This window comes from Glycine soja, chromosome 5, assembly GCF_004193775.1.
Source record: "Glycine soja cultivar W05 chromosome 5, ASM419377v2, whole genome shotgun sequence".
Taxonomy (NCBI): Eukaryota; Viridiplantae; Streptophyta; class Magnoliopsida; order Fabales; family Fabaceae; genus Glycine; species Glycine soja.
Window position 1 is genome coordinate 30,002,889 of NC_041006.1, and position 26,566 is coordinate 30,029,454.

Here is a 26,566-nt window from a genome sequence, read left to right on the forward strand (position 1 = left end):
GGTTTTTCAAATGGCATTTATCTACAACTTAAGCCAAAAAGTATTGACTATTTTCTAAATTTGGAACAAATGCTTCCATACACTTTACACATACATTGTCGTATTGGCCTTTGTATGGGCAAAAAATCAAGCCAACAGATCAACGATGTTCACAAATATAATTTTGACAAACTTCAAAAGGAAGTCATTTTATTACTTAGTAAGGTGAAGAGAGAAAGGTGAAGGGAGGGAAGTAAGGTGAAGAGAGGGAAGAAAGGTCACAAGTTCGAATTCTCCCCATTGACATTTATAATAAAACTAACATTTACTGATAATAATAATAAAAAAAAGTAATATAGTGATGTCTTAGAACAAGCATCCTTGAATATATGATCTGCATGTCAATGACAATCCATATTGCTATTTGAACACTAAAAATTGTTTCCTTCATTTACTCTACGCGGATGTCAATTATTCCATTACAAAAAAACATGGCTATTTCCACTCTTCCGTTACTGCTTTGTAGCTTTCCCCTCATTGTCTTCCTTTATAAGAAAAGGTTAAAATAAAAATGAATTGAAAAAAAAAAGCTGTTATTGATTCCTGACAGAATATTTCATGAATCATCCTGCATATTCCAGATTTACAAGCCGAAAATTATGTACAGTTACGAAAAAAACTGGCAGGAAGCACAGCAGCAGAACTATCATCTCAAGCCAACTCTGCTGATGATGAGCATGTGTAAGTCCACACCATCTGTGAAGAATTCACAAATATTAAACAGGGCTAACTAAAAAAACTAATAGAAATTACCATGTAGCATTAGAATAAACGAGCAAATTAATGCTTAGAAAGAATTAAGAACTAACAGAAATTCCTTCTATATATGTATCAGAATAATGGGGAAATGATTATGGGTTTAAAACTAAACCGACAGATATAACAGAAACTACTTTACAGACATCACAATAATGCACAACACTAATTAAAGCTTAGAAAAATCTTTTTAACCACATTAACTAACAGACCTAGGCTCCTTTCACAAGAGATGGACTCTTGGTTGCAAGAAAACGTAATGGAGAAAGTTACTTCTGAGTCCTTCTGGGGTGTTTTTATGACTGTTAGGTTAATTTTGATTCCATTCAATGAATAGAGTTTCATTCCACCTTGATAAACCTATTTGGAAAGTCCAAACTAGGGTTAAATCCTTCAAGTCATTCCATGTTGAAATTCAAATCAAATTGGTAAGTCAATTATGATCTTGAGAAGTGATAATGCAATGGAATAATTTCCAAAAAACTTCTCATAATTTATGTCTTTCTCAGGGTATCTTACATGAATCAAAATACCCTTACATACCTCAACGAAATGGGAGTGGCTAAGAAAAATTGTCATCTTAATGAAATTGCTCATACTTTGTTGTTGCAAGCTAGCATGCCTTTGCATTTATAGGGGGGTGCTGTTGTAAATAGGCACTAATTTATGATAGAATATCTTTATAAATATTCAGATTCAGATTTTATTTGTAATTATTAGTATAGAATTTTTGTATTTTCCATCTTTCACTAAATAGGTTTAACCTATTCATAGTTTCCATCTTTCACTTAATAGGTTTAGCCTATTAATAGTTTCCATCTTTCCCTTAATATGGATTAGAGTCTGTATTGAATCATCACATAATTTTAAAATTTTCCTCGTCTCCACCGCCACCACATAGGCCGGCAACCACATCAGAGAAGCGTTGTCTCTAGATCAAACCATTCTCAAAGCTGCACATCCAATCTCCTCCTTGTAGCACTACTCTCACATCGTTGCCAATTAGCCCCACTTTCAGGCCCAGTGGTCAACTTTCCCTAACCTTGTCCCACTTAGGGACTATTTGAAAGCTCTAATTTCTCCTCTTTGAACAGGACACCAACAATGCCCTTTTTCCATCATGGAGGAAGATAAAAGTTCCTCCTGCTAGTCCTTGGGTCCCAATAACCGAACCTTGCTAGGTTCATATCCAGTTGTGTTTTTCATTGCTAAGGAGTAGGGTCTATCATATTATATACAACATACGGAGACTGAAGGTGTTGCCTTCCTGTCACCAGGCAAACTAAGAAACTTGGGCAATTACCCAGGTTTGGCTTCAACATAGGCATCTTGGACATTCATCTTTTAGTGTTCGTAAGTCTTTATTTCCTTACTTGTTTACAAAAGAGTCAGTCAAATCTTTTTTTACTCTTATCATTGAGACATTTGTCAATTCACAAAACACCACCGTGCAACATTTTTTCTTAGTAATAATAGAAGTCTAAAACCTTTTAATCTTGTTCATTCTGATGTGTGGGGACCAATTACTACATCTACTATACATGTGCCTAAGTGGTTTGTGTTGTTTATTAATGATTGTACTTATGTCACATGGATATTTCTCATAAAAAATAAATCTGAGATTTCTCAAAATCAATTTGGAAAGTCTATCAAAAAGATTGCAGTCTGATAATGGCACTAACACTATGTATGTGAATAATTTTTTTTCCAAATTTCTCAAATGGGGTTGCAAAATGAAAAAACTTCACCTTCTAGAAATTGCTGGAGCTCTACTTTTCCAGATGCTTGTTCCCAAAACTTATTCGGGAGTGTAGCTGTCTTGACTGCTACGTATCTGATGAACAAGTAACCTTGTGTCTTGAGTGGTATTAGCCCATTACAACACATGTTATCATTCTTTTCCTCCCCTCCTATCATGTCTAGTCTCCCAACTCAAGTCTTTGGATGTGTTTCCTTGGTTCACTCTCACAGTCACCACCGTGGAAAGTTAGATCCACAAGCTATCGAATGTATTCTTATTGATTATCCCTCAAACAAAAAGGGGTATAAGTGTTATCACCTTCAAAGTCGTCGTGTCTATGTCTCTATGGATGTCACCTTACATGAAATTGAGCTTTTAATACAAGTCCTCAATTTCACAGGGAGAGTAGTCTACAAGTTGAGTTTGTTGTTGAGTCATTACCAATATTTTAAATCCCGGATAGTAGCACATAGTGGCCAGCCCCAAAAAAATGCTATAGTGGATAGCAAGAAAGCCAATATTGTGAAATTTTCTATATAATGTATACTATATACATAAAAATTCTCAAAAATGATAAAAATTACTCAAATTCATGATACTCATAATCAACAGCAAAAAGGCATGTGTCTTAAACAAAACAAACAAGTAAATACCAATAGAAGTCAAATGCCATAATAGACACTGTCACGAATTCATGATCAGTTTGGTAAAAAATTGGGCTATAAGATGTTTTGAGCAAATTACCCACTTGAAGAAAAGTCTAACCACATACAGATCAGCCTCTAATCAATTAACCAAGAACAAAAGGCAAAATAATATGGATGTGAAGATACTAAAGGAGTGACAGACTGAAAAGTGCAGAGAACCAGCATACTATTGGAATAATTATGATGTGATAAGCATTCTAAACATGAAAATAAAATTTAGATCAAGTTATGACCATCTCATATTCTCATCTACAGGAATCAATATAGATTTCTTGGTGAGGAAACTACCAAATATGAAGCATTTTGCATTTTAGCGCCTTCATTGCTGCTTTTGCAAACACTTGAGCAGCCTCAGCCTCAGCTTCTGCAGCCTCAGCCTCCCTAGCTGCTGCCTCAGCCTGTGCAATTGCAGCCTCTGCCTCTGCAACTGCTTTTGCAGCTGCAGCAGCTGCCTCTTGAGCTGTCAAGCCCTTCACTTTCGAAATCTCTGCATCAATTTGGGATTTTGAAAGGATGTTGACATCATCATTCTTATGTACTTCTGAAGGATCTTTGGGCTTCTCTTCCAAAAGTACCAATGAAGAGCATCTTCTTTTCTCAGAGACAGTTGAACTTGGCGCAATTCTGTACTTATGCTTTTCCTACCAAGAGATATGTTAGGAACCAAGAATTGAAATGGCAAAGAAAAGAAAGAATTTTATTGAATATGATGAGAAGAACAGAAAATGGGAGAGAAAACTCTCCTCCAAGGGTTTCCCCTTCACAAAGGATTTCTCCTTTCACAAAGAGCTAATGCTCAATCTACAAATGATAAGATCCCCCTCTCTCCTATCCTTCTTCCCCTATTTATATATGATAAACCCCTCTAACTAACCAACTAACCCCTTAACTAACTAATCAATATTCTAACCGTAGTAACTAACTCCCCCTTCCTCATAGTCCTAACAATATGTACAGGATCAACTTATTATATATTGAATTTAATTACTTGCTAAATGAGCATGTCACAAATATCGGTTTACTGTATGGGGCAATTTATCAACTCAAATAGAATTCTCTTTCACTAAAGAAATGCCCATATATGCACATTGCAATTGCCACAAGAAAATATATATCTAGTTATCTATTTATATCTATAATGATATGCTAGGCCCATTCTACAAGTATATAGGAGAAAAGGAAAGGAAAATGCTGAGGTGGAATTTGGAAAAGGGAAAGAGAGAGCTGTACTGAATGGACAGATGGCAAGCAAGGAGAAGGGAAGGGAGTCTGAGGAGGAATTAATATTAGGAGGGAAATAACAGGAGGTTATGCAAGAATCACTTGAGTGGTTGATGCCAGGGTGAGCTGAGCAGTATCCCAGTCTCAAGGTTATTAGGGGGTTTTCCTATCTCCTTTTATTTCTGTTTTCACCATTGTAAGGAGCTTAGCTCCATTCCATCACTGTTTTCAGATTTCACTCTTGTGTATACTCGGTTTTGAGAGAACCTATCAAGATACTATTCAGTTTCCTATTCCAATTGTTCAGTCTTAACATGATATAACCAATTAATCTCATTGTCAATCATTTTCTTTTAATGACTTCCAGTAATATCAAATATTTGTCACTGTCATACATGAAAAACTTCAATATGGCCTTCAAACCAGATTGACTATGTCTATTACACAGGTTTATAGGCAGAGCTTAGTGTGCTTTGCTACAGCATTAACTGATAGAAAAACTACCTTGACTATTTTGCCACTTGCCACCATATGCTTCAGTTTGGTTGACAGCAATTTACTGAGATCAGGTGGTGACCGATATTTTTCCTAAAACACATGAAAAGTTTCAGAATTACTTGCAGTTCTGAAGACATGTAAACCATCATTATACTGGTATTATTAGCTGTACGGACTATTCACCAACGTTCCAAAGCTAAATCACAGGTCATATTCAAAGCCAAGATATCCAGCATACAGCATAGATTTTTTTTCAACCATTGTTGTAGAGAGAAAAAAAAATACAGGTTTATACTCACCAGGTTAAAGCACATACAATAGGTTCATTAAAAATTAAATAAATAAAATGAAAAGTTGTCACTTCTGTAATAAGTTTTACCATGTACGTAACATGATCATAGCTAGTTGAACTTACTAGCAATTAACAAAAAAAAATAGCACTTTATGGACCTAGGAGAGAAATATTTTCAATTAGTTTCAAAGATTTCTGATGCTGTCAGATCAACCACAAAGGCGGCTGGTACATAATTATGTTAAATCATTTGTTACTATAGGGGAAAATAACATTTATTTATTAAGTCAAAATTAAAACCAATTCATTCAGGAGGGGGAAGGAAGAGGCACACAAAGGCAAGAATTAAAGTAATCTATAATAGCACTAAAATTTTGATGATCATATGCTTCTTGGGTGTTTAGATCTTACAATCATTTGTGAAGTGAAGTACAAATACCTCTATGAAAGAAGCAATGGCAACCTTGTCAGAACCCTTCTGCTCCTTCATATTGACAATGGCCTCTAATATATGATTATCCACCAACCTGCCAACATTACTACTTTCATAAGTCAAAAGTATATATATTGCTGCATAATTTCAACATTCAGAACAAGACAAAATGCTATCAGAAGTGACATCAAACATGAAAACTGTTTATCAACTATTTGCCATTGCAACTTGAAAGTAGTGCCTATGTATAAATCAAATGAATTTTTAATTTGGAATTAATACACACTGGAATATGACAACATTAAGATAAATGTACCTAAGTATGAATTCCTTTAGCAAAGAGTCAAAGTACAAAAACATTGCTAATAATTTATAGTATTTTCCTATAGGAAGCATATGAGGATAGAAATTGGAAAATGTTTAGTGAACATCAAAATGGACAACAAAAAGTAATACCCTTTGATTCTGAGGTTTATTTTTTAGATCGTGTATACAAAAAAAGATAAAAAGAGATAGAGATATTTGTATATGGTGTCACATATAGTGTCAATTTTCTGATATTCAAATAATAGAAGTGAAAAAGAATTGCAAATAAACAAATAATTATCTAACAATATAATATTTCCCCCAAAAAATAAAAAACAGAGACCCATAGCATAGCTAATATGGTCTTTGATCTTTCTATTCCTTTTTCTCTTTCTTCAATCCAGAAAGGTAACAAAACCATCTTTTTCATATGTGTTTGCCATGCTAAGAGCAGAAACAAACCTCAGAAATAACATGTGAATGCAAATTAGTCTAGTGATTTGTTCAATCATAAAAATTGGATGACAGCACACAGCTTTATGCAATCTTGGAACTAAATACTTGTAAGGGATGTAACATCTACAAGTTTACAATCCCCAGATACTATTCAAGAACAAAATTAAACAAATCAAGCATCATAGTCATTAAGCTAATTTCTTTTCTCTAGATAATAAATGGCAGATATGTTTAACTTGATCTTCTGTAACCTTGATATTTGTTCTTTCAAATTGGGGGATTGCAATGGTCCACCAGAAACTGCTATGGGCTTAGTATCAAGAACTTCATCATTTCGAACTATGGTACTCAAGGCCATATGGTTATTATCAATTTTGGGGGCTGGTAGGTTCCTTTTAAGAGCAAGCTTTGCCTTCTGCCGGGATCCCCATATTGCTGTCACATTTATATTCCTCCATTTATCCTGTTCACAGTTCAAAGCATATATACTAGTCAAGCCAAGGTAAGCCATAACTCGGGAAATTTGATTGAAGCAAAGTACAGTAGCAATATATACTGATTTTATGATGCAATACGCAGATGATCATTTGGCTAGTGCAATTGTAACATTCCCAACCCAAAAGAACAGAATAATAAAACTTCCTTTCTGCAACATTTTCCACAACATGCTAGGCAGTTGAGAAGACATACCTTGAGATCCACATTCGAACGCATACGCAAGATGGCACTGAACTCAGGATCTGTAAGTATGGTGCGCCATTTTCCTGCCCCATGTTTGAGTACTCCAGCTTTCAGCGCCGCTTCTTCTTCCGCAGTCCATTTCTGCTTAGGAGCACCCATTGAAGGAAAGCCTACAGCTTTTTATGACACTCTACTAATTGCTTCTACTCTAGAGGAAAGCTTGGAAACAGGGTAATTCCCTCTTCTACTAGTGCATCTTTGAACAAGAAAAAATCTGACTACTGTTGACCAACAAACGACACCAACAAGGAAAAAAATCGCTTGTCAACATGTGATTTTCAAGGTTGAAAAATAAAACAACAAATCAATGAAATAAATAAAACTCCTCCCACAAATCCCAAATATTGACCTCAACTCCCATATTCACTTCAATCTCATCCCTAATATCCACATGTTCAAATACATAGGTGGCAAAGGGTATTATAGCATTGCAAGAAGCAAATAGAAACATGTTTGCAATGTACTATTGGCATGCCTGTGCTATTAGGCCTCATGAAAGAAAGTTGCAATTTTGGACACAACAGAGAATAATTAAGCATTATGCGTTACGTAAAATAGCAAAATCCGAGGATTTCAATGTTCCAGCTTCAAATTCCATTAAATCAATCAAATGAAATTCACGTTGAACTAAATGACAACGAAAAGGAATGGCTTTTCCGCTCACACGGACAAAGTAACAATATTTTGAGTAAAAATAAAAATCACAACAGCGACAGTAACACAAACTAGAACCACATGCATTCAACTGGGAAGAGAAATGACTCACTACACGTTTGATGAATGTCAAAAATTACAACTTTCTTTGAGAGAGAAAAAATAATATAAAAAAATAAAGAGAAAGGGAGAGAATGAAAAAACAGAATCGGTGGAAAGAGGTGTACCGAATCAACATGCGAATGTGAGAATTGGAAAAGTTGAAGTATTTACACAGAGAGAAATTGAATAAATCCGAAAAATTTTGCCAAAAACCAGAGAAGAATGAGAGACATATGAAACGAGTTCTATTCAACCGAGGCAAAATATAAAATAGAATAAAAAGTGTCTCTTTATTTATGTTTCTGATTAAAACAGGTCATTTAGTAAGAAAAATACAAATATAAATATAAATATTCTACACTTTCTAAATTGTCCTCTGAATTCATGGGAAGGGTAGACGATTAAGAAGGTTACTTTTTTATATATAAAATATGGATTTAATAAAAAAAATTGTGTGATTATTTTTTATAAAACAATCCTACTCAAAATGCACTAAGTTAAAATTAGTTGATAAAGTATTAATTATTTTTTTACATTATATAAAAAATAGGTGTCCAGGATATCTTAGTTGAGGTCGAAGGTTTTATAAATTTGATCTATTTGATAAAACTATTATTTTAAGAATTAAAGTATTGTTTAACATTAAAAAATTGATGCTAAAAAAATAATTATGAAGATTTAACTTAATTTGTTGAATATGATACATAAGTATTGTAAATATTTTGATATTATTTTTTATTTTTACAGATAAAAAAATAATTATCATAATTTAATAAGTAGTTTCATATTTTGAAAAGAGAAAAATAATTCAAATTAAATCATAATAGTTTGGATAATTTATTTTTATTAATTTAAAAGTATTTTGTTTTAAAGTACTTGTTATATTTAGATAAACATGGAACCACCCTGTTAATAATTTTTATAAACATTAAATTTTATCCATCTAATTATTAAATTCAACATTTTAATAAAGTCAATTAAATATTTAAAATTAATTTTTTTTTTTATGAAACATTTTCAAATGCACCATATCTTTTAAACTAGGATAAAATATATTTTTTGTCTTTCTAAACTTATTAAAATTTGATTTTAGTCTCTTTAAAATATTTTGTCTCATTTTCGTTCCTTTAATTTTACAATGGTTCTTTTGTCCCTTAAAATTTGAAATGCATGTTTTTTTATTCTCAAAGTGCTTTAAATAACACCTTAAAGGAGAATGAAAAATGGTTTAGATATCTATTTTTGGATGTATAGGTTCAATTTTAAAAATTAGATATGATTAATAATATATATTTTATTTTTTATGATTTTTAGTTTAATCAATTTAAAAAATGATTTTTTGTTTAATCAAATGTTTTTTTTATTTGGCTTTTGGCTATAAAAACCTCTAGAGTGAATGATTATAATGAAGTTAATCAACCAACATAGTGTAATATAGTTGGTAAATAACATTATTTCTTAAGCATGTGATTAGGAGTTCGATCTTTGATTCATACATATGGAAAGACATCTACTTAGAGAGGTCAACTCCTTAAATGGATCTCAGTGTCTGAGGAATTAGTCATTAGCATTCGATCGAGAAATACTCGACTTAAAAAAATATAGAAGTTAGTAATTCGAAGAACGAAGATAGACAATGAGAGGCTACCTCTTGCATATCTAAAATAGTTTTTTTTTCCATCCACACCATATTGTTGAATTACATGCAACTAATCATTTGATATTCTATTGTAACTATTGAAATAAAACAACATCATACATAATTTGAGAAACAATAAAAACATTTTATATAATTAAGAAAAAACATAATTTTTCATGTAAATGAAAAACTATAAAGTACTATTTTGTTTCTTATTTTTATTGTTTTTCTTCTCCTAAAAATTTGAATTTCGTTATTGAAATATTTAAGGTGGAATGTATTTTAGGTTCCTTAATTTTGTAAAAAAAAAATGGTTTTGAAACCAATGATTGTGGTCCTTATATTTTATTTATAACTTTTGAATTTTATCCCTCACCGAGTATTCTAAGTTTTATAAAGAAGGAAAAAATTAATGTGTTCTAACCTAAGTCTACTGACATTGTTAGGATCACTACATCAAAAGTATTGTCCACTTTGGTACTTAGTGGTTTCGCTTTTGTCTCGAAAAGGCACCTTTATAGGTCAAGGAAAGAGAGTGTTTATAAATTATATTTGGCCTTGATTCCAAAGTTGTAACGTCACTAATTATTGGCGTTTTGACGACTCACTTTCTACGACACTTCATACGATGACACTTCACTCAACTTCTTTGGTGGTCAGAACCTCCACTGATCAAAATCCTTCATTGGTAGTCATTTTCGAGACCTTAACAATTTGCTTCACCTACTTTTAGGATCAATGATTGTTTTTACATACCAACACAAGACTTTTCAACGTGTTTTATCCTTACTCACAATTTCTAGGAAACTTCCCAGAAGATCACCCAACCCATAACTACTCCAAGCCAAACACGCTTAATTATGAAGTTCTTATGTGATAAGCTATCAAAAAATAGATGCATCTTGTTGGTATATGTAGTACTAATTAATTCCTTTAAGTCACTCTTAATTGTATAGTCTCATACCTTCACAACCTCCAAATCTTCCTTATTCTGGTGTTATTCATTAGGGTGTTACATGTTATGTGGGGCTTTCGACACATTGGAACAAGACCCCTAGTCAAGTCTACAAGGCAAGGTGGCCTAAGCTTCCTTTTAGCGCCAATGTGAATGTTTCGATATAAGCTTCATCATCTAAGGTTAGAGGTTGCCTACCCAAAGCATTTGAGAGTATGATATCCTCTTCCCAAGTCTACTCATTAGGTCTTTATGCCTACCTTCGTGGTAAGTTTGTTCCTTGTATTCTTGGATGGTTATGTATCACGATATGTTTGTCTTTTGTAATCTTCATGGGATCAAGCTAAGTGGTTACAACAACAACACATGTTTTCAGCCATGAATGATACTATATTGGCGCCTCACATGCGCATAATACAAGTTGGTTGGTCATCGAGTCTACAACTTAGAGGGCACTCGGTTAGCAAGCGACCCAAAGAACTTGTTTTGATTCGTCAAAATAGTCTTGCATCTATTAGAAATCAAGGCTAAGGGTAGTTTATAAAAATCCTTGTCCTTAACCTAGCAAGACACCTTTTAGCAAGGAGGAAATCATGATAGAGCCACTGAGCACCACAGCAAATAATACATTGGATATGCTGACCTTAATGATGCCAATGGACTTGAGGTCAGAACATTAACACTAAAAGGAGGGCCTAAGACACACACGAGGGATAGTAGGATCTCTAACCCCTTAGCCTTGACTGAAGGCTATTGTTCCACTATACCAAAACAGTCTCACCTTGCTTAGGAATTGAAGCAAAGAATAGTTTATAAATATCATCCTCCCTTAACCCATTGAGGTGCCAATTAAGGACAAAATTGTGAGGCTCAAACCAACACTAAAGTGAAAAATACCTCAGATGTAGTCATCCTAACAATGTAGTGGACTTGAGATTGAAATATCATAAAACATACAAGGATCACAATCATGAATTTTATAGTATATGGACTAAAAACAATTTTGACAAAAAAAAATAAGGAATTTAAAACATATGTTATCCAGATATTTAAATTTTGAGTAAGAAAAAAAGATTTGTAAAATAAATCAAAATTGGAAAAAAAATATGCTTTTGGTTTCTATAATATCAAATCGATGAAATTAGTCCTATATCTATAAGAAATTAGTGACAATGAATCCTCCCCTCTAACGTGGCTAATGACCATGTTGATGTGGCAAACAAAGTGTGATTTTGTGGCAATTTATAATATGATTTTGGATGATTTAAAACCCTTATAACTTGCATTCATAGATTGTTTAAACTTGACATTTACTACCAGTTTTTTTTACCACCATAATGTGATCGTGTGCCATGGCCAAACCAAACATTAAACCTATCAACCCTACCCTCACCAAGTCATGGTCAACTCTTAGGCAAAATAAATATAATAAAGAAGATAAAGTCAACAAGAGACAAGAGATTAGCAAAAGAAAAATAATAATCAATTTAAAAATAAAGAAAAACATAATGAAAAAGAGGAAGAATTAGAAAAAAGAACAATCATTATTGTCATCGCACGTGTTATTGAACTCTTGATAGTCTCACCATTTTTTCTTCTTCCTTGATTCTATTCTTTTCTCCTTCCTTTTTTGCTTCCCTTTTCCTTTTTCTTTTCTCTTTCCCCCTTTCTTCCCATATGTTCCTTTCTACTTTTCTCCATTTCTCTCTCTTCTATCTATTTTACTTTTTCTCCCAAATGTAGTGCATTATTGAACAAATATTTTTGGAACTTAGCCACAAGAGCATTATGGTCTTTGCTTGGTGCAAAATTTCATCGCTCACATGCCACGATTGAATGTTTGGTAGGGAGAAGTTTTTACTTTCCCGAGAATCATGATTTAGGAAACTTGGTTTTCTATGTTTGATATATATTTTAAGAAAAAATATTTCCCTAGAATTATGTTTCCTAGAAATCATTTTCATCTCACTTCCCGCAAAAACATTCTCACGAGAGGGTTGGTAATCCAACTTTCCTGACTAGGGGAAAGTTTTAAATATATATATATATATATATATATAATAAGTTATCTATTTTTCAAACAAATTGGATAGTTTAACAATTTGTAACTAAAAAACAAAAATCAATTTCAAATATATATGTTGTATCTTAAAAAAAATCAAATATGCTCCTAACAAGATGTAAGTTCTTATCTGATAGTAAGTCAGAATAATATTTCAACCAAGTAAAGCAACCTCATCATTAAATCAAATAATTAATATTTGTAAAAAAATCATTTTGAAATTAGTTTTTTAGATTTTCTTTTGCAGAATATATATATATATATATATGTTGGACAAATGATCTCAGTTATCTTAAGAAGGGGGTGAATTAATTTCCCACAAACAAACTTTTGACCCCCCCCCCTTCTGAATGAGGCTCAGAATGCAGAAGAAGAAGCAACAATCAATTTAATAATATTCTTTAAACATGCAAGACAAATTTGACTACAATAAAATAAATGAGATAAGGGAAGAGAGAAATGCAAACTCGATTTATACTGGTTCGGCCACTTCCCGTGCCTACATCCAGTCCTTAAGTAACACACTTGAGATTTTCCACTCTCTTTGTAAAAATCCTTTTACAAAGTCCGAACCACACAAGGACAACCATTTCCTTGTGTTCAGGAATCCTTACAACTTAAGAGACCTTTGGTCCCTTAATCAATCTCTTCGAATAAGAAGAGGAAGAAGAAGAATTCTCTCTTTAAGAGAAGGATATTACAATTGAAGTTTCTGGATGAACTCTTAATAGATTTGCAAGTGTTTGCCCAAGAGTTGTTGAGAGAGCATTTGGTAATGAAGTTCTCTTGGAATATCTCTCTTGCGTTTTGAAATCAGACACACATATATATAGGCCCTTCGTGCCTTTTCAAAATGGTTTGAAGACATGTCTCTTTTCTAAAAGCTTTTTCTGAAATTTTTCACTGGTAATCGATTAAAGGTTTCTGGTAATCAATTACACAATTATATTTTGAAGGGACATGACTTTTGAATTTGAATTTCAAGAGTTTCGTTGCTAGTAATCGATTATAAATATCTGGTAATTGATTACAGGTTCAAAATTCAAATTCAAAACCCTTTTTAACATTACCAAAGCCTTGGATGTCTTGGAAACACTTTGTTTTGAGGCAAGGCTTGATCTTTAGTTAATCTTGAAGCAAGACTTTGTTTGTTGAAACAACCTTGTATTAATCTTGAAGCAATGTTTCTCCTTTGAAGCAACCTTATTTGATTCTACTTTGGTATCATCAAAATCATGTATTCATACATTCACAATATATATATATATATATATATATATATATATATATATATATATATATATATATATATATATATATACTAAATCTTGTAATTAAATTAGGTGTCATATTTGTAATAAAATTTGAGTATAAAACATATTTAATGAAGTTATTTTAATATGGGGTATATTTATATTTGTATAAAAAACAACATATACCCAGGAAAGTTATAATGTAATAAAACATGAGAATCTATAATTCTCAGAAAATTTATTATGACTAATCAAATGTATTTTAACTATTCCCATAAATCATGAATCCTAAGAATCATAATTCTCATGTACAAAAAATTTATCCCCTACCAAAATGCCCTTGAAGAGTTTTAGCTTCATCTCTCAACTTAACTGAGATCGAATTTTGGAATTGACTTTTAAGACCTAAAAAAGGTTATTTATCTTCTTTGTCACTATCATTGGTGTTATCATGGGTTTGAATGAAGGAGAAAGAGGTGAATTTGTCTAAGGTTACCATTTGGATTTGTGGGTGTTTTTATGGTCTTAGGGATAAAGTTAGACAATATTTTGATAGTGGGTAGATGTGAAGTATATGAGGTTGATGGCTTTAAGCTTGACCTCCATGTCATTGAGCATGACATGGCTTTTGCTCTCTATTTGAAATTTTATTTGCTCCACAACTTTGATTATGAACGCATATTGGCATTTTCAATTGCTAACCCTTGCAACATTGTGATTCAATCTTAAGCATAACTTAAACCGAAGGGAATTTAAGAATAGAATAACAAAAAATTTGTTTGATGTATAGGTTTCACAAAAGAATAGTATAGATCTAGGTTTCACACATGCATGAGAATTTCCCTTTTGTATCTTTGCCCCTTGTGATGCACCGAGTTTCGTCCTCTATGCATAGAGTCCTTTATTTTGTGATGCTAAAAGTTGTTATGAAGATTTTATATCACAACAAGTCTTATTCTATTTACCACATCAACATGATTCCTAATTGAGTTAGATAGGAGGAACCAAAGTCAACCTTTTTTTATAAATGGAGGACAAATTTCACAGATTTGAAAATTCAAGCATCAAAACAAAGTTTACTAAAATATAGGGATCAAAATACATTTTTCTCATCTAAATTTATATTATAATTGTTTCCTTGGGTTAAATAATCTCCAATTTTATATTGAATACGATGATTAAAGTCATCAAATTTGAATTTATATTGTAATTGATCGCTAATTAAGTTAGAGAGGAGGGACTAGAGACAATATTTTTTTTTATAGATAGAGGACAAATTTCACTAATTTGAAAATTCAAGCACCCAAAACAAATTTGCAAAAATATAGGGATCAAAATACATTTTTCTCATCTAAATTTCTTGGGGTTAAAAAATCTCCAATTTTATGTTGAATACGATGATCAAGTTCATCAAATTTGAATTTATATTTTCAAGTGCAAAAATACATAAAACCCAATGATGACATTGAACAATTTGATTTCATTGAATGAAAATTTTGTACATAAACTTGATAAAAAGTAAAAATTTGTTTATCTATCCTCTCTTGGCAAATACCATAATTTTATACATGTTATGATTTATTATTAATAATATGTATCATAAAGTTTTAAATCAAATACCGAAAATGATAATATCATAGGTTAGAATTAGGATTCATAACATTCATCGTGTTGTCTCTATTTTACAGAGACCACAAATATGTTCTACATGAAACAATCTTGTTCAAGGCAAATAGGATCACTATAGCCTTCGAGTATTTAACATGGTTACATACTTAGGATTTGAACTTGAGACTACTAGTTAATATATATAAGATAGATCAAATACCACATATAAGAATAAATTTACAATGAATTTAGAATACTAAGTATATCATAAGCCAATGAGATTGATCATACCTGCTTAGGCCTTCCTCTAAACCATGCTTATCATAAACAAATCTTCATTGAGAGTGAAGAGCGGGTGGTATCTTTATCTTTTTAGTAAAAATAAATGATTTGACTTTTCTAAAATAATATTGGCAAGTAACTTTGGTTGTTGACGAGAAAATCAAGGATTGATATTTCACCATATTTATTATTTGTTATCTATGTTCACCTAATATCAACTATTGATTTCCTTGTCAAGTGTTTAGATTTGTTACTTTAATTAACCATCTAAAGTAGGTTGCACATTTCAAAGGGCTCGAATTTAAAATTAAATGTGGTATTTTGTTTTAATATAATAAACGAGGGAATAAATATGGCAATTGAATGTGTGTTACATGTCATTATATAAAAAAATTGCCACATTTTCAATTTAAATATTGTCAGCCAATCATTTTTTAAAGGAACAAAATATTATTAACGGAGGTGTGTCCAAAAGTAGTTGTTCCAAAAAATACAAATAGAGCTTATTACAAATTTAGATTTTAATCCCTCTTACACCATGTATGACCTTCCATCCCATCCCAATGCACCCAAGTCCAAAAAGTGTCAGGTGTGAGTACCGACTAAGTATCGGAGTGCAATTGTCAAAGTCACCATAAATCAACCATAAATATGATTTTTAAAGTAATTATTATTAAATAACCTATGGTTAGATGACAACATATTTTTTTACACTCCTTTAAATATATATATATATATATATATATATATATATATATATATATATATATATATATAAACATCCAAGTCTATCCACTCGATGACATTAATTCTCCTCCGCATTTACTTTTATTTGAACACTTTCTTCTCACAAATTGGTGAGCTTCACTCTCCTAACATGCATATGGTATATGCTTTTATGCCTTTAATTATACTAGTATTTATCATGTGCTACACATAAAAATGTTTGTTAATACAAATAATTTTTTAATTTATAATAAAAAATATTTTAAAATACATAAATTATTAATAATTAAAAAATTGTAAATTTTTCTAGCATATAAATTATATTTTATAATTATGACAAAAAAATTAGGCTAATTGCAATTTTGGTTTTCAAATATGCGATTTTGGTCCCCTCTAGTCAAAACAATAAACTCTTGAGACACTTGCTTTATTTAGTTAATTTATAAAAACTATTTTACATGTATCATAAGTCAAGAGTTATCATTATTTTTTTAATTATAAAAATTAATTTGAAATAAAATATTTAATATTTATTATTTATTATAAAATTTAATTTAATATAAATTATAAAAAAATTATTCTTACTTTATTATAATTTTTTTTAAAAAATACATAAACTAATATATAGATTATTTTAAAAAATTACTTTATATAATTTATACATATTACTTAAATACAAAATAATATTTAAATAATATAAAATAAAAATTTATTACTTTTTATGATTAAAATAATTTTTTTTACTATTTATATATAAAAATAAATGCACAAAAATTATATAAATTACATAAAATAATTTACATATTAATTTATGTAGTTTTCTTGATTTTTACAATAGGTATTAAAAAACTGATTTACTAGATAATTTTTTGTAGTTAAAATGGAAATATTAAGATGTAAGTATCATAAAAAATTAAATATCAAAATTTCATTAATTTATATAATTATAATAAAAATAATTATATATTAAAATAAATTTACTTAATTATTCTAACTTCCATGTTAATTAATGCAATTATATTGATTTGTAAAATTAGAGCAAAAGTAATCTGCATATTAAAATAAATTTTAAAAAATAATTAATGAAAATAATGTATATATTAATTTATGAAATTTAATTATAAATTGGTAAAATAAAAATAAAAATATGTAAAGTATTCAAAATAAAATATATAAAATGATATGAAATAAATTAAATGAGAGTTATATATTAAATATTTTTTTAATTTATAAATTTTTATAATTTTTAAAAAAATAGTAACTCTTGACTAATGATACATGTAAAATAATATTTATAAAACTAATTAAAAAAAGTAAGTGTTTTAGTGGTTTATTACTTTATCTTTAATTTCTTTGAATAAGAAGTTATGAGTTCAACTTTTACTAAGATTTTTTTTTCCACTTTATTTAACCCCTACCACATAAGTGTTATGCCAACAACCTCACGCAAGCACTAATATGTCACATTAAAGTTAATGTTTAACTTTGGATGATCAAATGATGATTATGACAAAAGAATCAAAATTACTTATTTTAAAAAATAGGGGGACCAAAATGTCTTAATTTAGAAATAGGAGGACAAAAATTATAGATTTGAAATTATAAGAAGACCAAAATTGCAATTTAGTCAAAAAGTTATTGTGAAATATTGTTATTTTTAATTATTGATAATTTCTTTTTGAAAAAAAAATTCAAATGAAGATATTGAAAATGATAGATTGGAAGAGATAAGATGTTAAGTAAAATTGTTCAATTTGTTAGGAGCATATTTGAATTTTGAGAAAAAAGAATATCTCTCTCTCTTTCTCTCTCTCTCTCTCTCTCTCTCTAACCATGTGGTGAGATGCATGCCTAAAGAGTGAAGTTTGTCACTTCATGAGAGAAGATTATTCAAATGAGAGAGAATGTAAGGGAGAGTGAATGCTCCACGAACCAAATAGACTTAGATGTTTATCTATACAATTAAATAAAGGAAATACGATTTGTGTTAGTTGTTTTTTGTCTCCACTTTTGCTTAAGATTGTTTTACCCTTTGCCAAATGCATATCTCGCTTAATCCATTTTGTTACCTCTTGATTAGAATGGTTTAGGCAATACAAATTTTGGTTTATTCATACTATCAACAAATCTGCCCTGCGAGGCCACCACTCACTTCAAGTTAGTTTCTCCCATTTATCCTCCTCTCTCTATAAATTTCATCATCTTTTGCCTCCAATTTCTTATCTAAAACTACATCTTTTTTTATCTCACAATAGCATATTTATTTATTTTTTCTTCTGTGTAAATACATATATGAGTAGGGAAAAAGGATTTCTTAGGTGGGGAATTTCATAAATCTTATTTTCCATCTTTTCTCTCGATTAATTTTCTTTATTTGATTGGACATTTATTTATCTAACAAAAGCATACTTATTTTTGTGTGCAGATACATACTTGAGTTAGAAAAGATGATTCCTTAGGTAGTGAATAAAGTTGATATAAGTTACTCATCTTTCTCTTTTCAAATTAGATCACAAACTTGTGTTGGTCTCTTTAAAGCATCATCACATTTATTATGGTAAGAGGGATTTCAAGTTCATGACTAACTGGCTAGTTGATAACTCCTTCAATGATATTGTCAGAGATGCTTGGGAGGGCGCCTTTGTTGGGATGAGGTTGTTTCTTCCTTCAAGGGCAAGGCCTCATCTTGGAACAACCAATCTTTTGGGAATTTTTTCATACTAAAAAGCGTTTGCTGGCAAGGATGGAAGGTGTGGATAGGAGGCTTGAAGACAGACATTCGTTGGGCCTTGTGAAGCTTAGGAGGGATTTGTGGAAAAAGTATAAGAAAATTCTCCATCAAGAATTTATTTAAGACAAATGTAGGGAATTATTTTCGGAATCTGTTTAAAGATGGGGGCAACCCAAAGTGGTAGTGGAGGGGGATCATTCCTAAGTTGATTGTGAATGATATTGGCTTTGTCCAGTCCGACCCCATAGATTACGAGTGCAAGGTTGCTTTGTTTAGTATTGACCCCCTTAAGCTCCCTTAAAGTTGCTTTATTCTTCCAATACCAATGGGAGATTGTGGGTGCCTTGGTCTGCTGGAAGGTTCTAGAAGCCTTTAATGACCCTTTACCCATTGCCAATATTAACAAAACTCATATTTTGTTAGTATTGAAAATGGACACCCCTTTCTCTATCAGACAGTATAAACTGATAAGTTTGTGTAATGTCATCTACAAAGTGATTACTAAGATCATTGCTTCCCAGATCAAGCACAATATGGATGGTCTTATATCCCATTACCGAGCCAGTTTTATTACGGAGAGGCAAGGGAGGGAAAATGTTATCCTTGCCTAAGAAGTTTGCCATTCCATGTGTTGCACCAACTATTCATTCCTCAATTTAATATTCCAATGTCTATCTTTTGTTTCCTTCAAAGTGTTGGTGAATGGTGATAAAACAAAGGGTTTCAAACCAGAGAGGATACTTCGTCAATGAGATCCTCCATCTTTGTATCTCTATGCTTTATGTGAAGAGGTTGTCACAACTTATTCGGTTGAAGGTGAATGGGGAAGTTTGGAAGCCCATTAAGCTTGCCTTTATAGGACTTAACATTTCTCACTAATTCTTTGCTGACGACCTCCTCTTTTTTGGTGAAAGGTTTCTACCAACAGATGAGAGTTATCTTGGAGTGTTTAAATGTTTTCGCTACAGCTGATGGCACCAAAGTTAGTTGTGACAAGACTCAAGTGTTTTTCTCTAAAGGTGTCAATCACAATGTCAGCTCTCGCATCATTAGCATGGCGGGTCCTAGGACATCTCCAATTGGAGATATCATTTTGGGTTCTTAACCACCTTTTTGGTGGATTCGCAATGTCATATCACTCTTTAAGATCTCTTGAACTTTTTACTTCAATAGTGAATCTCATTTTGAGATCTTAAACTATTTTTCGTAGACCCCATAAGAGACCTACTTTCTAATATTTATTTATAAATTATTTTAAAATAATAAAAAATAATTAAATGTATTTTTTTTAATTTCAAAAAAATTTATAATGAAAATACAAAATTTATTAATATTTAAAATATTTATTTATCAATATAATTTAAAATTTTGATAATACATAAAATTGATCGGAAAAAAAATACAAACATCAACATTTAGCAACAAAAATTAAATTTCATCATTATTGTGATCAAAATGTTTCCAAATATGCTCCACCAAGTCTGGTTGAAGTTGTTGATGAACTCCTCTTGTATGCATATAATGTCTTGTTTGAAGGTATGCAACAAAATCGAGATAAGCACCACGAGATACATCAATATTTGGAATCTCTTCGTCAATATGATCGTAATCAACATCAACATTACCATTGTATGTATCTCGTTCCTTCAACAATCATGTTATATAATATAATGCATACCAAGATTGTGTTCTACATGGTACCAATATGCCAATTACACGATGAATCACATATAATTACGAAATGAGATTTGAGCACACCAAATGCTCTCTCCACATTCTTTCTTGCCACTTCTTGACATTTTGCCACTTCTTTCTTGCCACTTCGATATGACCACATGACAACGAACCTTTCAGAATGTATCAATAAGGTTTTAAAGGATTGTCGCAACATTCCCATAACAGCATTGGTGAAATCAACGTACAGTAGGTGTCGAAAGTACTTTATTGAGAGTGGCCACCAAGCCCAAAGACAGTTAAATGAAGGCCAAGTATATTGTTCAAAGCTTGTTAAAGAACTGAGGAAAAATCAAGAACAAGCTTGTACGCACATCGTTCGCGTGTATGATATCCACTCCACAAGGTTTGAAGTAGAGGAGAGCTTCAACCCTATAACGCAACGTGGCGGACAAAAGTGGGCAGTAAACTTGAATGGTCGTCATAGTCAATGCGGAAGGTATTCTGCGCTTCACTATCCATGTTCACACATTATTGCAGCTTGTGGTTACGTGAGCATGAACTACTACCAATATATAGATGTTGTTTATACAAACGAGAACATCTTAAAAGCTTACTCCGCACAATGGTGGCCTCTTGGGAATGAAGCAGCTATTCCTCCTTCTGATGACGCATGGACACTTATCCCTGACCCAACTACAATTCGTGCGAAAGGTCGGCCAAAATCAACAAAGATAAGAAATGAGATGGATTGGGTCGAACCATCTGAGCACCGACCAAAATGTAGTAGATGTGGAGCCGAAGGGCATAACAGGCGTCGCTGTCCAATGCAATCTGAGCGTGGGAGTTGTTCAAATCGTTGATTTATGTATGTTAGTCGAGTGACTTGTATTTGTTTACGTCCTGTTCAATGTATTGAATTTCTGGGGTTCAATGAATTCGGTAGTTAAAAACATTTTGCCTTTTGTACATGACTTATTTGTGGGGTTCAATGAATTCGTTAGTTAAAACCATAAACATAAACCCTAAACCTAAACCACTAACCCTAACCCTAAACCACTAACCCTAAACACTAACCACTAACCCTAAACCCTCACACTAACCCTAACCCCTAACCACCAACCCTAAACCTAAATAGTAACCACTAACCCTAAACCCTCACAACTAACCCTAAACCCTAACCACTAACCCTAAACCTAAACCCTAATCACTAACCCTAAACCCTCACCACTAACCCTAAACCTAAACCACTAACCCTAAACCTCAACCACTAAACCTAAACCCTAGCCACTAACCCTAAACCATCACCACTAACCCTAAACCCTAGTTTGATGCGCGACATAAAAATAGTCATTATGATTACTAACCCATAACCCCCCCTAACTCATAACCCTAACCCTAACTCATAACCCATAACCCCTAAACCTAAATCATAAACCCAAAGTCCTAAAACTAACTCATAAACCCTAAACCTAACTAATAAACCCTAAACTTAACTCATAACACTAACCCATAACCCCTAAACCTAACTCATAAACCCTAAGTCCTAAAACTAACTCATAAACCCTAAACCTAACTAATAAACCCTAAACTTAACTCATAACCCTAACCCTAACTCATAACACTAACCCATAACCCCTAAACCTAACTCATAAAACCTAAGTCCTAAAACTAACTCAAACCCTAAACCTAACTCATAACTCATAACCCTAACTCATAACCCTAACCCTAATTCATAACCCTAACACATAACCCCTAAACCTAACTCATAAACCCTAAGTACTAAAACTAACTCATAAACCCTAAACCTAACTAATAAACCCTAACCCTAACCCATAACCCCTAAACCTAACTCATAAACCCTAAGTCATAAACCTAACTCATAAACCCTAAACCTAATTCATAACCCTAACCCATAACTCATAAACCCTAAACCTAACTCATAACTCTAACCCATAACTCCTAAACCCTAAACCTACTTTAATTTTTCATTTAGAAGTTGAAAATGGTGTTTGTCGTTAGTTAGTACCATTACTTATTTTCATTTGTCTACTTTAATTTTTCTTTACGACTTTATTTATTATTCTAGTTTGATGCGCGACATAAAAATAGTCATTATGGTGTCCACGATGGTCATTCCATAACAAATAGTCATTGAAAACGAAATTCCATAACAAATTACATAACAAGTACTATGAGATACCATAAATTAAGTCTGAAATTAAAATTACAAAGATACAACACAAATTTTAAATAGAGACATCAAAATCAGTCATTATGGTGTCCGTGATGGCGTGAGGATGTGCCACATGGTTGATCCCACCTTCGGGCTTGACGATCTGGATTTCTTCTTACGCGCTGTCTCCGCCCTTGTTGCTCAGCCTCTGCAGACAACTCGTGACGCAAATCAACACCTAATAAGTCACCCATATCAGGTTTTGCTTCGGGTACATCCCATTGCGGACCTAATGGGGCATTAGGTGTTGCCATTGGGGCATCATGTTGCTGCGAAGGGGTCATGGTCGACCATGAAAAATGAGGATGTGTTTTTGCAACACCACCATACGAATGTTCGCTTGCAGACATATCAGTGTCATGACCTTCGAAAGGATACTGATACATCTGCGAAGGATACTGAGAAAATGTTGGTGGCGTGTAATACATTCCATGGCCACGCTGCTCCATTTGTTGGGAAAAATCTTCCGCTTGAACAATCTCCCTTCGTCTGTCAAAATCTCGAGTTTCAACACTTGACTGAAGCATGTGAAACTGTTGTGGGGGAAATCGACGCTCTGATACTGGACCATGTGCCACAGGCTCAGTGATCCTCTCTTGCTCTTGGGATAAAATCGCTAACTTTTCCACATATGGCACAAGATCATCAACTGTCCATGTGTTTCGCCCTTGTGGTGACACCATATACTGCAATGTCTCCACAACTTCACCCAGCAATTATTAGGGTAAGCAAATTAATGTCGATGCTTTAAAAAATAAATTGAAGTTAAATAATTAAAAAGAAGTAAATACCAATGTAGTTGTGTTTGCATTGTTTGGGTCGACAAACATTTTTTTTTTCCGCCTATACCAGACCATGTAATCTGAGTTAAAACTCAATAGGCCCTCCTGTCGAGGATAAACGTCGACCCTAAACTCAGCTCGATTATTCCACTGACTGATAAATGGGGCCAACAGCTGGAACCAATTTTCATCTTGTTTGCCTTTCAGCATTAGCCCATGGATATTCTGTGGTTGCGAAGGAGACTCCGGAATAGGTTGTTGCATTCCAAATTGTCATAACACTCTATCCGGTTGGTGCCACTTTACAACATGGAAACAAATGAGTGGCACCACTGTGCACCATGCCGCACTGCCAACCAAACAAATGGGAGGCAACATCGACATAACGGTTGCTGTGTAAGGCTCCCACAGAAACTGCATACAATAACACAATTGTTAATTTATCTTAAACCATGACATTTTATTTATTATTTAACGAATATATAATGATTTTTTACCTCATGCCGTTTCATGATATCCAATTTGCGATGGAAAACTATTAGATCATCATTGCCAATATGTTGGTTTCCACGTCGCAGCCACTTACAAAAAAAATATGAAATAATTAGTGCTGACGCGTTACATTATTGATTATTTTCAAATGAATTTTTTTTGAAACAACTAACCTGTGTCCCAGTGGTTTGTTTTCTATTATAGGAGGAGTTCTCTTTGGAGCCAAAGTCATGCAGCGTTCCCATGCCCACATTTGGATTAAGATGCACATACCTCCGATTGATTTTATTTTGTAATCGGTGGTGCTGCACATCTCTTTGTATAAATAAGCAAGCACAATAGGTCCCCATGCATACGTACTGCACTGCTCAAAGTCCCGTAAAAATTGGAGGTACCTTAGGGAAACTTTACTGTTGCTTTTGTCAACAAATAGAACACCTCCTATGAATCTGAGGATCCATGCACGGGTAAACCTTTGTAATTGTTCTACGTTACCGTCATGGATATTTATTTCTGAAAAATGGTGAGCCAACCAACTTAATTTGACCACACTGCCTTGAAGTTCACCTTCTTGTGGTCTGACTCCCAATAATTCTTCACACAATTCAGCCCAATCAAGATTAGTCTGACCAATTAATGGTGCCCCCTCAGTACGAAGACCTAACAAGACTGACACATCTTGAAGAGTAATCGTAGCCTCTTCGCATCTCAAGTGAAAGGTGTGTGTCTCGGACCTCCATCTTTCAATCAAGGCTGTAATTAATGAAGAATTAATTTTCAAGTACCCCATCTTCATTATCCAATAAAATCCAGATTGGCGAAGCAGAGGAATAATTTCCTCTGGTATTTCTTCTTGTCCTTGATAAATGAGGACATCTCGTCTGATATGTAGTTTTCTGTCTGGTTCCCCATTCCAAACATGTTCTGAAACATGTTTAGGTTGCATCCATAAAACGTCTCCATCTATTGGACCAAACTTAATTTGTATACTTGATGAAGATGATGATGAAGATGCCATTGATACTTTGCAATAAAATATAATCCAAAAAATTGACAGCAAAAATTTAACATAAAAAAAATTAATTTCACTTACAACATATTAAGTAAAATCTCAATAAATAACAAAATACATCAATTTGAACGACAAAATACTATACAAATAACAAAATTATAAATTAAATTACATAAAAAACATAAAAACATAAAATACTAACTAAAATACTATACAAATAACAAATTTAAAAATTTAAATACATACATAAATTTAAATAAATACATCAATTTAAATAAATTACCAATTTTTTTCTGATTAATAAAATTAAAAAATTAAATTACATATATTGCACAAATAAATTAAAATAAATCCAAAAAATACTATGGAAACAAAAATTTAAACAATACATATAATTAACAAAGTATCATATATTCGAATAAAAATTAAAAATAAGTAAACTAAATAATATTAACATTCTAACAAAATTATAAATTATATTACATAAAAAACATAAAATACTAACTAAAATTCTATACAAATAACAAAATTAAAAATTTAAATACATACAGAAATTTAAATAAATTACCAAATTTATTTCCAATTAATTGATTTTAAATTAAATTACATATATTGCACAAATAAATTAAAATAGATACAAAAAATACTATGGAAAAAAAAATTTAAACAATATATATATATATATATATATATATATATATATATATATAATTAACAAAGTATCATATATTCCAATAAAAAAAATAAGTAAACTAAATAATATTAATATTCTAACAAAATTATAAATTATATTACATAAAAAACATAAAATACTAACTAAAATTCTATACAAATAAAAAAATTAAAAAATTTAAATACATACAAAAATTTAAATATATTACCAATTTTTTTTTCGATTAATAAAATTTAAATTAAATTACATATATTACACAAATAAATTAAAATAAATCCAAAAAATACTATCAAAACAAAAATTTAAATATATATAATTAACAACGTATCATATATTCCAATAAAAAAATTAACTAAACTAAATAATATTAACATTCTAACTAAATTTAACATATCATATATATAACATATTCAATACCATACAAATCTAAAAAATCTAAACCAAATAATACTAACATACCAATTTAAAAAACTTCAACAAATTCATATTAACAAA

General features: G+C 31.7%; 1 protein-coding gene across 5 annotated transcripts; it reads right to left on the reverse strand.

The window, feature by feature from the left end:
- Nucleotides 1–308: 308 nt before the first annotated feature.
- Nucleotides 309–8,209, reverse strand: LOC114412485 (telomere repeat-binding factor 2-like). 5 transcript variants are annotated; one of them, XM_028376409.1, is made up of 8 exons: nucleotides 8,072–8,209; nucleotides 7,140–7,411; nucleotides 6,701–6,912; nucleotides 5,694–5,781; nucleotides 4,969–5,052; nucleotides 3,532–3,878; nucleotides 2,544–3,029; nucleotides 309–735 (listed from the first exon to the last, which is right to left on the reverse strand). In XM_028376409.1, exons 2-7 carry the CDS (start codon nucleotides 7,287–7,289, stop codon nucleotides 2,912–2,914), a joined length of 999 nt encoding a protein of 332 aa, XP_028232210.1. In that variant the 5' UTR covers nucleotides 7,290–7,411; nucleotides 8,072–8,209; the 3' UTR covers nucleotides 309–735; nucleotides 2,544–2,911. The 5 variants fall into 5 exon arrangements, with proteins under 5 accessions (XP_028232210.1, XP_028232213.1, XP_028232209.1 ...); XM_028376412.1 differs by having other exon boundaries at nucleotides 2,544–2,946; nucleotides 3,532–3,884; XM_028376408.1 differs by having other exon boundaries at nucleotides 3,532–3,884.
- Between the last annotated feature and the right edge of the window lie 18,357 nt (nucleotides 8,210–26,566).